Source organism: Martes martes (assembly GCF_963455335.1).
Source record: "Martes martes genome assembly, chromosome: 13".
Taxonomy (NCBI): Eukaryota; Metazoa; Chordata; class Mammalia; order Carnivora; family Mustelidae; genus Martes; species Martes martes.
In genome coordinates, this window is record NC_137901.1 from 76,997,208 (window position 1) to 77,011,227 (window position 14,020).

The 14,020-nt window shown below is 57.4% G+C and overlaps 1 protein-coding gene across 1 annotated transcript; it reads right to left on the minus strand.

The window, feature by feature from the left end:
- Positions 1-673: 673 nt before the first annotated feature.
- On the minus strand, positions 674-12,298 carry ACADS (acyl-CoA dehydrogenase short chain). Its single transcript, XM_080821513.1, has 10 exons — positions 12,192-12,298; positions 10,868-11,031; positions 3,557-3,706; positions 3,211-3,322; positions 2,698-2,849; positions 2,205-2,375; positions 1,997-2,134; positions 1,756-1,851; positions 1,508-1,564; positions 674-1,376 (listed from the first exon to the last, which is right to left on the minus strand). The coding sequence occupies exons 1-10, from the start codon at positions 12,235-12,237 to the stop codon at positions 1,224-1,226; spliced, it is 1,239 nt and encodes a 412-aa protein (XP_080677639.1). The 5' UTR covers positions 12,238-12,298; the 3' UTR covers positions 674-1,223.
- Between the last annotated feature and the right edge of the window lie 1,722 nt (positions 12,299-14,020).

Consider the following 14,020-nt stretch of genomic DNA (forward strand, 5'->3'; position numbering starts at 1 on the left):
AAACGCAGGGCCCCAAGGGAGGCGCGCGGCTCCCCGCGGCGTCCTCCGCCAAGAGCTTCGAGGATGTTGGGCACCCACGTGATGGGGGCTCCGAATGGGTCATGTCTCTGTCCCCAAGTCTCCAGAGACCTCACCGCGATGACAGGCCCGCTTCCCCGCCCTGCGGAGGGCTGACCCCAGCTCCCTTTAAGTCTGTCTTGCTGGGTTTCTCTTCCCGCTGCCTCACCGCATTAGGTGGCAGTCTTTGTTAAAAGCTGGGCTCCGGCTCCAGGGGCATCAGGCCCCCGTCATCAGCGAAGGCTGTGGAGGCCCCATGTCCACCATTCCGCAGCCGGGCTTGCAGGCCTGTACCGCTTTTCCCGGTCCCCCGAGCCCTCTGCAGCTGTGATGCACCCTCCCACCCTGCTGCTCAGGGGTTGGACCCACCTGCCCTCCGTGTGCAGCAGTCACTGTCCTAGACCCTCACCCCAGCCCGAGGACCCAGCTCTGTACCTTCCTGCAGGAGGTCAAACCCACCTGGTGCTGGAGCTCTCCCTCCAGAGGGATGCCCCTGCAGTCAGCCTTGCTTGCTTGCTTGCACGCGCGCGCACACACACACACAGGCGGCAGCGGTCCGGGAACACACTATCAGACCACGTCCCCTCCCCAGCAGCGCCCAGGCAAGGACACAAGGACCAGGGCACAGGTACACTTTATTACTTAGTTTCCACAACTGATTGTCCTCCTACTCATTGATAATTTATGAAGAACCGGCTAATGGGTTCCAGGTGCTTCACACGGGACCGCCAGCCTTCCCAAAACGCCCAGGCATTCTGTACCCGGCCCCCTCCTCCTGACCCCTAAGCTCAGGGAAAGAACAGGGGTGGTCAAGAGGCTGTCCCACCTGGGTCTCCTGCTGAGAAAGGAAATGGGGGTCCTTCCCAAGGCCCCGCCTCCAGAGGCCAGATCCACTTGAAGACAAGGCACAGGTGTGAAGAGGAAGCAACGTCAAAAACCTGAGCTGAAGATGGGGCCCCTCACCTTTCCTTTCTCGCAGACTCGGCCCCAGGAGGTTAGGTCTGGGGTGGGGAGAGGTGAGGAGCCAGGTGGTCCTGGCAAGAAGAGGCACACAGGGTCCCGGACCGAGCATCAGGGTTAAGGCCTCGTGGCCCCTGCCTCCTTCGCCGTGGTCTGCAGGCTGGCCTGGCCCCGGACCAGGGCGCCCCTCGGCCCTGCATCGCGGCTCAGTTCCGGTAGGCTCTGAGCAGGTGCCCCGCGATCACCAGCCTCTGGATCTCGCTGGTGCCTTCGTAAATCTCGGTGATGCGCGCGTCGCGGTAGTGGCGCTCTGCTGGCATCTCTGTCACGTAGCCCATGCCTCCCAGGATCTGGATGGCCTACCGGGACAGTGGGGCGTCAGGGGCAAGATCGGCCACACGGGGGACCAGCAGGGCAGGGGCCGCTGGCCCGCTTCCTACCACTCAACCCTGGGGGCCGTGGGGCCCTCTTCGCGAACCAGGACACTCACCTGGTGGCTGATGGCGGTTGCGGCCTCCGACGCAGCCAGCTTGGCCATGGCCGCTTCCTAAGCACAGGGGATGGTTGGAGTCCGAAACGTCACTTCGGGGAGGAGCCGCCAACACACGGCCCTACCACGGGGCCTCCCTCTGTGGCAATAAACCCACAGGCCCAAGGATCGGGAACCCCAGCCACACTTCCCCCTCCGCACACCAAAGCTCCCAGCCGCACCTGGGGAGACCCCTTCCCCACAGGCACCTTGGTGAAAGGCTTCTTATTATCCTTCAGCATGGCAGCACGCCAGGTCAGCAGCCGGGCACTCTCCAGGGCCAGGGCCATGTCCGCCAACTTGAACTGCAATGCCCCAAACCCCCGTGGCAGTCAGTGGCTGTCCCTCCCTCCCAGGAAAGGAGGGAAGAGGATGGAGAACCCAGGGGATCCAGAGAGGAAAGGGCGAGCTGCCCCCCTTCCAGCATCTGCGCGAGGCTCCCCTTGTTACCTGGATGCCTTGGAGCTTGGTGAGGGGTGCCCCAAAGGCCCTGCGGTTCTCAGCGTAGTTCACAGCACAATCGAGGGCAGCCTGGGCGATGCCCAGGGCCTGGGAGGCAATGCCAATGCGCCCCATGTCCAGGGTTTGCTGTGCAGAAGGCCCCGGTCAGTGGCTGGCCAGCTGGGCCCCAGGGCCCGGGCCCCACTGCCAGGCTCACCATGGCTATCTTGAAGCCCATCCCAGGCTCGCCCAGCAGGCTGTCCTTGGGGATGCGACAGTCCTCAAAGATAAGGTTGGCCGTGGATGAGGCCCGGATACCCAGCTTGTCCTCCTTCTTCCCCAGCGTGAGCCCAGGCGTCGGCATGGGAACCAGGAAGGCACTGATGCCCTGAAAGGCCCAGACATGGGCAGTGACATTCTCAGAGACGGGCCTCGGTCACACCCCTTACTCAAGGGCACCAGACACAAACTAGACCCTTCCCACCACCTCCCTCAGACCTCAGCCCTCAGCCCGAGGCATCCTCTGATGGCTGCCCAGGGGAAGGTACAGACGGGCCTCCGGCTACCAGCAGGCCAGGGAGGGAAAGGGGCAGCCCCAAGGGATGTGAGAGCAGGAACAGCTCCCCTGAGCCACGGTGGGATTCACATCGAGAAGCTTCGAAACGTCTGCAGCCTAGAAGTCTCACCGACCCTCTCCCCAGGGACCCCACCTTGTTCTGCAAGGATCTGTCTGTGCTGGCGAAGACCACGGCGGCGGAGGCCTCCCAGGAATTGGTGATCCAGGCCTTGGTGCCGTTCAGGACCCACGAGTCCCCCTCTGCTCGGGCGGTGGTAGAGGCGGCTCCCGCGTCACTGCCATTCCCTGCCCCAGACCCAGATTCAGAATCCACTGCTTCCGCTCCCAAAGGGCGCTGTCACCAACGAGCAGAGGACCAGCCCTCGCCCCCAACTACAGCACAAAAACCTTCTGACCTGGCATCCACGGAATCTGGCTGCCAAGAGCGAACTCCTGGGCCACACCAGCTGCCAGAGCTCTCAGAGACTAGTTCAATGGCAGGGGGTGGGGGGATGTGCCACAGCGGGGCATCTTCACACCCAAGGGACCCCAGAGCCAGGGGCCCCTCAGCTCAGCTGAGGTGACCACGTGATCCTGGGCTCCAACCCAGTCTGTCACTTTGATTCTGTGCCAGGGGACGGGGGCCAACCATGGTTCCACATGGTACCTGGTTCACTCAGTGCAAAGCAGCCAATTTTGTCGCCACCGGTAAAAGGGGTGATCCACTGTTGCTTCTGCTCCTTGGAGCCAAACTTCAGGATAGGCCCCAAGTAGAGGGACTGTGGGGGGTGGAAGAAGGGGTTGGTGGCTGGTCAGAGGGGGACTGCGGACCCCACTCCAAGACCTGTTCTCTCCGGGGCCTGACCTGAAAGAACCGAGCCCAGAGAGATCGGGGGCTGGGTGCCAGAGCCTGGCTGTGCCCGGGATGCCGGGACACATGGCCCGAGTGCCCATCTGCCCCCGGGAGCCTCCCTTCCACCTGTGCGTCCCGGGACCCAGGAGTGGGGACTCACATTGTTGACGCTCATGATGACTCCTGTCGAGGCACAGCCCCGGCTGATCTCCTCCATGGCAATGGCATAGGCCAGGTAATCGAGGCCGGCACCACTGAACTCCTCAGGCACATCCATGGCCAGAAGCCCCAGCTCGCCCATCTTCTTCACCTGGCCACAAGGATGTCATGGCAAGGGCAGTTGGGGACCAGTGTCTACCCCTCCCAAGTCCAAACCCTCCTGCTCCTGAGCCAGTGCCTGCAGAAACTCAGGCCATGTGGCCCTATCCACCCACACCCTGATTCTCGGGTCCAGACGCTGAAGCCCAGCCTCAGCTCGGGTCTGCATGATGCTCTGGGTATCCAAGCTGTTCTGGTGCCACACTCCACACTGGCTCACCTCTGTGTCCACAGCCACAGCCAGCAAGCAGGAAGGAAGACTTCAGGGGCCCCCAGGGTAAGGAGCAGGACAGCACAACGTCATATACACCTTCTCTCAGCTCTGCACACATACTCCTGCCTCCCCACCACAGGGCCTTTACACGTGCCGTTTCCTGTCAGTAATGCCCTTTATCAACTAGTTGTTGTGGTCTCCTTCCCTCCAGATCTCAGCTCAAGCCTCACTTCCTGCAGCTGCTGTGTCCCCTAACCAGGCGCTCTCCCAGAACCTGTGCCTTTCCAGTGCGGGGCTTATGCGACTGGAAGTTCACACCTATCACCCTGCTGGGTTTGGTTAAGATTCTTCTCCCTGACCATGAGGGCAGAGACTGGTTTTTGTTTGCTGCGATACTCGCAGTGCCCGTGACTGAGCGAATGAATGCTAAAAGCTTGGAGTCTCTGATGTGGAACCACAGTAATAGTAACGGCCAGCCAGCAAGTGCCTACTGTGCGCCCAGCTCTGCATCTGAGTCTCTCCAGAGCGCAGACCCATGGAGCAACCTGCTCGGGGCCAGAGCCTATGAATAACGCCACCGGACCGCAGCCCAGGCAGTGACTCTGGGGTCGCAACCAGCTCAGTCCCTCCGACCTGGGACAGTCTGCCTTCTGGGGGGCTGACACGGACCACCCAGAACATCCTGAGCTTCACGAAGAAGCAACTAAAACCAGCTGCCTGTGGGGAGCAGCAGGGGGCAGGGGGAGAAGGGTGCCGCAGCTCCCCGTGAGCCCCTCGCTGTCACTAGATTGCTGCCACCATGTTCTTTTTTTTTTTTTTTAGATTTTATTTATTTATTTGACAGAGAGAGAGAGAGATCACAAGTAGGCAGAGAGGCAGGCAGAGAGAGGGGGGAAGCAGGCTCCCCACTGAGCAGAGAGCCCAATGCGGGGCTCGATCCCAGGACCCCAGGATCATGACTGGAGCTGAACGCAGAGGCTTTAACCCACCGAGCCATCCAGGCGCCCCCTGGAACCGTGTTCTTACACAAGTTGACTTAAAAGAAGCTAACATATGGGCGCCTGGGTGGCTCAGAGGGTTGGGCCTCTGCCTTCGGCTCAGGTCATGATCTCAGGGTCCTGGGATCGAGCCCCACATCAGGCTCTCTGCTCAGCAGGGAGCTTGCTTCCCCTCTTCTCTCTGCCTGCCTCTCTGCCTACTTGTGATCTCTCTCTCTGTGTCAAATAAATAAATAAAATCTTTTTTAAAAATAAATAAATAAAAATAAAAGAAGCTAACATAAGAATGTTCACAGTATTTTCTCAGTTTCCTGTAATTATAATTAATAGGACTTCCGTGATTACAGGTGTTGCACCCCCACAGCAGAGCATATGCGACAGGGAACTGCTGAAGGACGGAGAAAATACGTGCAGTGCGGAGCCCGGCGCAGTGGGGCAGTCGGTGAGTGCGCTCACTGTCGGGAAGCGGCTGACCAGGGCTCGCCGGGAAGACACTGACCCAGACAAGGAGCATGTCCATCATGGTGTGCAGGCCCCTCTACGAAATTCTTAAATTCTTATCCTTAGCGTCTCCAGAGAGGGGAGGGGGGACAGCCACCGACCCGCCAAGCCCGCAAGTGCCATGGCGCCCTGCAGCCACAAGAGGGCAGATCCGGTTGCCTCCGCCGGGGAGATTAAGTTAAAGGTCGTGGATTATCCAAGGGGACCCAGGGTCATCTCAAGAGTCCTTATGAGGGGAAGAGGGAGACAAGGGGAATGAGAGGTGACAATGGAAGCAGGGCTCAGAGCGACCAGAGTGCTGGCTGGAGGGGGGTCACGGGCGGGTAGCGCCGCAGGCCTCCACGTGCTGGAAGGGGCAAGGCACGGACCCTTCTCCAGGGCCGCCAGCACGCTAATTTTGGCCCATCAAGACCCACTCTGGATTTCCAACCTCCAGGAAGTGTTGGATAATACGCTAGTGTTTTAAGCCGCTAGTCTCTAGTCTGCGGTCGTTTGTCACAACAGCAAGAGGAAACTGACAGACACTGGCTCAGGTGGGACACCCGAATGACTCAGTCAGTGAAGTGTCAGACTCTTGGTTTCAGCTCAGGTCACGATCTCAGGGTCATGGGATTGAGCCCTGCTTAAGCAGGGAGCCTGCTTAAGATTCTCCCCCCAAACTGGACCCCACCAACCGGTACCTACCACTCACGCTCTCTCTTAAAGAAAAAAGGCGGGGGTGGGGGAGCCTGGGTGGCTCAGTGGGTTAAGGCCTCTGCCTTAGGCTCGGGTCATGGTCCCAGGGTCCTTGGATCAAGTCCCACATCAGGCTCTCTGCTTCGTGGGGAGCCTGCTTCTTCCTCTCTCTCTGCCTGTCTCTTGTGATCTCTGTCAAATAAATAAATAAAATCTAAAAAAAAAAAAAAGGCGGGGGACTCAGAGATACCCCAGATGTGTCATTCTGAGGATCTCTAAAAAGCCAAACACTCTGTGGTGACCACAGCTGCAGCCAGAGAGGGTGGGCCTGCTCAGAGACATGGTGGCACCATGGGCAGAAAGCACCCCGGCGGGCAGGGGAGCCAAAATTCAAGTGGTCTACACAGCACCCTATCTCAGTCCACACGGGGGTGCTGACGGGGCCTGGTGCCAGCAGGAGCATGGCCTCAAAACAGAAACGGTCAGACCCACCCTTCAAGGCAGCCCACAAACCCAGGCCAGGGAGACACAGCGTCTCCTCAGGGAAGGCGCTGCGGGGTCAGGAACCTGGCCACACTCCACCTGGGGCTGGAAGCACACACCAGCCTCTCCAGGTACCCCGCTGGAAGGCTGTCTCTGGCCTCCCGGCCAAACTGTCCCACGCTACTGGTGCCACCCAAGTTCCTCTTCATCCCAAAGCCCTTCTGGGTAGCCCTGGAGTAAAGGACGGACTCATCCCAAACCCCATAACTCCACTTTCCTCCAAGAAACAAAAAGGGAACTGAAATCTGCAGGTGGGGTGCAGGGAGCTCCCGCAGAGGTGACACCTCCGGGACACAAGGAAGCCAGAGCTGGGGGCCCTCTCCCCTTGACCGCACCCCTCCCCCAAGGCTCTCCTGACGGATCACAGCAAAAGCTCACTGTACCCCGACCAGTCACACCCCTCAAGTGTCACCCAGGTCCGTTCCACCCCTGCTATATGCCACTAGGGTTTGCCTGAAAAGCCTCCAGCTCCAGCTCGCTGGAGGGCAGGAGCCAGCCCACCCCAGGCCTGGCGCCTGGACGCAATCGGCTCACCCGGTTTCATCAGTGATGCCTGGCTCTGCTCTTCCCAACCTTTCTACTCAGAAAGCCCAGGGGCGCCTGGGTGGCTCGGTCGGTTAGGCATCCAGCTCTTAATTTCAGCTCAGATCATGATCTCAGGTAAGAGACAACAGCATTGAAAACAGAAAGAGACCAGGGACTAGATGTAAAGCAGCAGAAACAGAAAGAACATGCGTGTCCTTCCCGTCGGGGGAATGCTGAGCAGGCATTTCCCAGAGAAACGCGACTGTAAGGCGCCTCTAGCGCTCACGCCTTCACAAAATCAAATTTATCCAGAGTTTGCATAAGATCAGCAGAGACAAAACTGACTCCCTTCAGAGACTCCAGTGCCCTCACTTGCGGGAGACTTGCCTCTTATTCCAGGGAAAGAAGCCTCATCGGCAGCCGCCTCGAGTGTCCGCTGGTGGCCAGCAAGTGCTGCATGTTGGGCCAGACCCACCACGCAGGGCCACCTCGCCCCCCTGTTCAGTCAGCAACCCGCTGTTGACTGCGGGCCACTTCCCAAGAGTACAGCATGTGCAGACAGGGACGTGCGGGCAGGAACAGGAAGCTGAGTGCCAGTAACAGCACACAGCGACCTGCTGGGCACAGCCACTGGGTCGTGGGTGAGGAACGGGCTGCTCCTGGGACACACAGATGAATTCGCTTGGGACAAATGGGAGGTGGCATTTGGACACATTTCCAGGGAGTAGTTAACAAGATTCAGAGGGTAGGAAGAAGAAGAAAATGGGGTATGGTTCTAGAAGTTTCTATGTGGCTAACTGGGTCAGGGAAGCACCATCACCAGAGAGAGGACATGAGGAGGAAGAGCACGTCTTGCACCTAGTCTAGGAAAGCTAATCAATAAATAGTCACTGAATGAAGAAGAAACATGGCTCAGTGTTTTGTTTTGTTTCGTTTTTAAAGTAGGCTCCCCACCCAGGATGGGGCTCAAACTCATGACCCTGAGATCAAGAGTCGCATGCTCTACTAACTAAGCCAGCCCCTCGTGGGGCTCAGTTTTATACAATAAATATACAGCCCCCACGTGCTGAAGGCTGGTGAGTAAAGCTCAGCTGAAACACCATTTTATTTCTTATTTCCCTTTATAATAAAATAATATTATAAATTTTCCATAGTTTCCTTTCTTCTTTTCTTTTTTTTTTTTTTTTTGTTTGAATACAGAAAAACTGAAGCTCGACTGAGGTCTCCAAACCAGCCAAGCAAGCAGAAATTGGTACTAGGCTTCCACCTAATTCTTGGTCTGCCTCCCTCAATTCTTCTCCCCTTGACTACACCCCCATAAACCCACTTTTTCTGGGAGGAAGGGGTAGATAAAAAATTCTTCAGGGATGGGGCACGTGGGTGACTCAGTGGGTTAAGCCTCTGCCTTCGGCTCAGGTCATGATCTCAGGATCCGGGGATCAAGCCCTGCATCGGGCTCTCTGTTCAGCGGGGAGCCTGCTTCCCCCTCTCTCTCCGCCTGCCTCCCTGCCTACTTGTGATCTCTGTCAAATAAATAAATAAAATCTTTTAAAAAAAAATTCTTGGGGCGCCTGGGTGGCTCAGCGGGTTGAGCCGCTGCCTTCGGCTCAGGTCATGATCTCAGGGTCCCGGGATCGAGTCCCGCATCGGGCTCTCTGCTCAGCGGGGAGCCTGCTTCCCTCCCTCTCTCTGCCTGCCTCTCTGTCTACTTGTGATCTCTCTCTGTCAAATAAATAAATAAAAATCTTTATAAAAAAAAAATTCTTCAGGGAAAAATACTAGAAATCACTACCCAAGCACCTACTCTAGGCCAGGCAGGCCACATAAGTGGCTGCTGTGCAAGAAACTTAACCTCTAGCTTCAGTTTCTTCATCTAAACACAGAAGATACTCTAACCTCCCCCGCGTGTGGTGCTAAAGACAGGATATTCAAGCACCCAGAATACAGCAGCCTCCAAATGACAGCTAGTCCTGTTCTTAACTACCGCTGCACTGGGAAACGTTAGGTGGTCTTATCATTGAGTTTGGCGACCTGCCACATTAGCTGGTGTCGAGTTCTCTGACCCCTCTGCCAGCTGGAGCCCTGGATTTCCTTCTGCACCTGGGCACTCGGCTCCTACAAAGGAGGAACGGAGGCCGGGATAAAAGCACAAATCCAGCAGGCTTCAGTCTGCCGGAAGGGACGCGGATTAACCTCTGGATCCCATCAGCCACCGAGACGAGAGTCCGGCTGGCGAGGGGTGGTGACAAGCTCAGAAGATGAGGCACGAATCCTCCCTAGGTCTACAGCCCAGGCAATTCGAACAGGAGCCGGCTAAGAAAATGGGAAAGAAAAGCCAGAGGAGCAATCCCATCCCACAGGAAGAGGGGGTGCGGGGCTGTTGTCACTGCCTTCGCCCTCCACACCTGTGTCTGCCATGGCTCCGAGGGGTAGCCTGCAAGTTCCCAAGCCCCAGGAAGCCGGGAGGAGAGTATAAAGCCAAAGGACCAGTTCAAAGGAGCTTGGGGGAAGAAATCTGTTTCTACTGCCAGCATTCCTGTCCGGAGCAAATCTACGTCTGTATCTGAGTAAGAATTTCAGAGAACACAGGAATAGCACAGGAAAAGTAAGTCAAGCCATCTGTCTTTTGGTAGGAGAAGCCCCAACACACAGCCATGTCTCAGGCAACTGCTCCAGGGGCAACGTCTCGAAACTCACCCTGCTTTTCCACGGCCACTCGCTTAGCCCCACCCTCTGCTCACAAAGAGACCGAGTTTGGTCACATCTCCCTTAACGCACTGAACGATGACAGGAACGTGCCAGGTGGGGTCACGGAGAGCGGTGCATGTGGATGTGGAGGGCAGAAGGGCAGTTTAGGCCCTTGACGGGAAAATTCCCAACTACAAGAGGCCTTCCCTGCCCACCAACCAGGCTCCTGGGCCAACCACGTGGAGAGTGGATGGAGAAGATGGTTCTGGAACCAGCCAGGCTTGGGATGTGAATTCTAGCACACAGATCGGTAACCTTGAAAAACCACTGAACCCCTCTCCATCTCAAATTTCTCAACTGTGATAAAACAATCAGAGTGTTGACAACTCCCACTTCCCCAGCACCAGGAAGCACCAGAATTCAACATGTGTACCGCGCTTAATCCTGACAAACATTCTAGAAGCCAAATGGGGATCAGACGTGCAGGTGAGGACGTCCTCAGGACTAGCCAGGATGATGCGTGGGGATAAGTGCTCCACACTCCACACCAGCCAGTGTCAGTGCCCAGAGCGCCATCTGCCCACCTCACTCTGAGCTCCCCGCGTGTCGCCACACTCCCGGCACAGTCCCCAAGTCGCTGTGAAACAGCGCAGTATTTTCTAAGCTGGAAAAGTGGCCCCAGAGCCCAGGAGACATGAAATGGCAACCAGAACACTCTGGAACTCCTTAGAGGGCAAGCAGCCTGTAAGCTTAACCATGGCCACCAGCACGATGCCTGGCTCAGGTAAGCACGACACCCAGCCACCCTTATTATTGTTATCGTGGAAATTAAATCCGGGCTATGGGCCTCGTGCTGGATGAAGGAAACCTCCAGAGCATCTTCTGGGTTCCAGGACCCGCCTTAGGATTCCTGGCTGGGTGTCTCAGGGCCTCTAGCGGTTACCGTCACCACCAATCCAGCAGCAGCTGGCAGACCACCCTCAGGGGCTGCTGCGGTTGGAACTCTCACCTGCGCCGTCGGGAAGCGATGCTCCTTGTCCACCTGGGCCGCAATGGGAACCAGCTCCTTCTCAGCAAATTCCCGGCACATCTGACGCAGCATCTGGTGCGTCTCAGGCAGCTCCACAGACTGGTAGATAGTATGTAACCGACGCCAGGCCCGAGGATGCAGAGCTGCCGGCAAGAAGAGCAGGTAGTAGTGGGAGGGGGATGCAGGAGGCCCTGCTGCATGATCATCATAATGACCATCCCGTGACTCGGTGGGCCTTCCCCAGGGATGATTTTGCTCCCCTCACCGGCCCCCACCCCAGGACATCTGGCAATGTCTGGAAACATTTCTGGTAGTTGCAGCTGAAGGGTGGAATGCTGCTACTGTGGAGGGGGTAGAGGACAGGGATACTGCCTAACGCCCTACAATGTACAGGGCAGACCCCACAACTAAGAATTATCCGTCCAAAATGTCAAGCACGCTATTTAGAAACCCATACCAGCTGAATGCTTCCTCCAACTGCAACACACTTGCTCCACAACTCTCCCACCCCATCTTCACACCCATGGTACTAAGACCACAGCTTTGCCACCTTAGGCAAAGATCTTAACTTCACTGAGCCTCTGTGCCTAGCAAACCTGGCGGCCAGCAGTACTGAGCTCCTGGGGGTGGGTCGGTGGGAGAGATGCTGACTGCAGCACTCAGAACAGGGCCTGGCAGAGACAGCTCTCCATGGGGGTCCCCTTACTGTTGTCCTGCAGGCAAAGGAAGCCCTGGCCATGTGTGTCACTGCTGCTACAGCGGGAGAGAAATAAACCGGGAAAGGTGCGGCGGGAAATAACCAACGAGCCTTCACAGTTCTGAGCGCCACCTGACAGGCGCTGCGCTGATTGTTTAACACAGCCTGATCCTTGTAACAAGTCCACGAGAAGAGTGACACATCCTGGGACCATTTTACACACGGGCCAAATGAGGCGGACGGGCCGAGCGTCTCGCCCAAGGTCACAGACACCGAGTCTGGGTTCAGTCCCAGGCCTGGCTCGGGAGGAGGGGCGCCCCTGAGCCTCCAAGGGCGGGGAACTTGCGGGGTGGGGGGTGAGTGGGCAGTGTGGATGCCTCGGCTAGAGCCGGGCGGTGGGCGCGAGTCGGAGCCGGAGCCGGGGCCGCGCAAGCGCCAGCAGCGGCCCAAGTGGGGCAAAGGCCGTGCGTGCTTCAGGAAGGGGTGCCGCCCTGCCGCCGCTGCCGCCGCAGGAAAGAACCCGGCCGCTGGGACTCGCTCCCGCTCGGCCGGCCCGGGCCGGCGCCGCCCCCACAGCCCGGCTGTGCGGAACCGGAGTGCACTCACCTCCGCGGCTGGGGCCGCAGGCCCGGGCGAGCAGCGCGGCGGCCATGGACGCGGACACAGCGCGGGGTTTCTGCTCGCCGACCTCCCGCGGGAGCGCACCGGTTCCGGGCCGCGTGGGCGGGGCAGGGGCGGGCCGTCACGCCCCCTAGCCCACGGGGGCGGGGCCCACCGCCGCTCCTCCCGGCTCTGCCTCCTTCCCGGGAGGGAAACCGTTCTCCCCAGTTCGCTAGGTCTCCGCGGTCCGCCTTCATCCTTTATAAAAACCCGCGGACGGTGGCCCATCTCTCCTAAAATCCAATTCCGCAACCTAAAATATGATCACATGACCGTATGACCAACCCGCACCTACCTCTCTTGCCCCGAACCCACCGTCCCCTCGCTTTGCTCCAGCCGCACAAGGCAGCTCCAACACCCCGGCTTGTTCCTGCCTCCGCGACCGCGCAATCCCTGTTCCTCTACCTGGAATGCTCCTTCCCTCCATCCAGGTCTCACTCACTCTCACTGAGGCCTGCCCTGACCACACATTCTCCATCCCAGCGTCTTACTTATTCCAGCGTCTGACATCTTCTCGACTGCTCCCTGTAGTCTGTGAGCTCCGAGAAGGACAAGGTCTTGCCCTGATGCTCACTATTCAGGCCCAGGGAACTGGGTTGCCTGGGATGGGGGATCTCTCTTCTCCAGAAGTTGTGCAGGTGGGGTGGAACTGTCACCCTCATGCCACTGTAGTCCCATCTGTCCCCCCACCTGTGGGTTAGAGCCCATTTGGGAGCACCAGGCACTGCCCCCAAGCATTTGGTCCTTGGCATCCTTGTCAAGACCCCTTCACCCTCCCCAGAAAACTGGCAACTCCGGTGCCCTGACAAGGGTCTTCCCTCAGCACAAGCGTGAGTCAGACTTCCGCACCCTAACAGGCACCCACACACCCCTCTGTCTTTATGCCTCTGTAGCTCAGCAAGGCACCTGTCCCCAGCACTGACACCCATGCCAAAATCTGTCTTTCAAGACCTTGCTCTCCCTCCCTGAGATCAGTAAAAAGATGCAGCAAAGCCCTTAATATGTTACCTCTCATTTTAAAAGAAAGCCTCTAAATCCACCGTACTTTAGACCCAAACGGATGGCTGTGGTTGGCTAATGCTCCAAGGCTTTCCTTACCTCTCTGCTGCCCTGCCCCGAGCCCTGAAAGAAGGAAAAGGCAGAAGAAGGGGAAATCAGGGAAAGGACACCAGCCAGTGACTGCTTCCACTGCCACAGACCATCCAAACCAGACTTACTTTAACAGTGTATTGTCACCCTACACAACAATGTTAGTTTTATATTAAAAGTATGCCAATTCCCCAGTAGAGACAGAAACCGGACAATGGTTTCAAGGGAACTAGCCTTTGAGGGAACTTTGGGGTGTGAAACAACAGCCCTGGATCATGACCATGATGAGGTAATAAAGCTGGATGCTTGTCCCACTGTATCTTAAACCAGGGGAGTTCTACCGTAGTTAATGCACACCTCAATAACCCTAATGTTAAAATTACATATTTAATTCTCAAAGCCCCCGCCAGCAAAACAAAGCAAAAAGGGGGCCTGGGTGGCTCAGTTGGTTAAGTGACTGCCTTCGGCTCAGGTCATGGTCTCAGAGTCCTGGGATGGAGCCCCGTGTTGGGATCCCTGCTCGGAGGAGGTCTGCTTCTCCCTCTCCCTCTGCCTGCTGCTCCCCCTGCTTGTGCTTACTTTCTCCGTCTCTCTTTGTCAAATAAATTTAAAAAAAAAAAAAAAAGCAACAATATTAAACCTAGAGCCCAATACTGTTCCCTGATGATCCTACAAATCAGCTATAC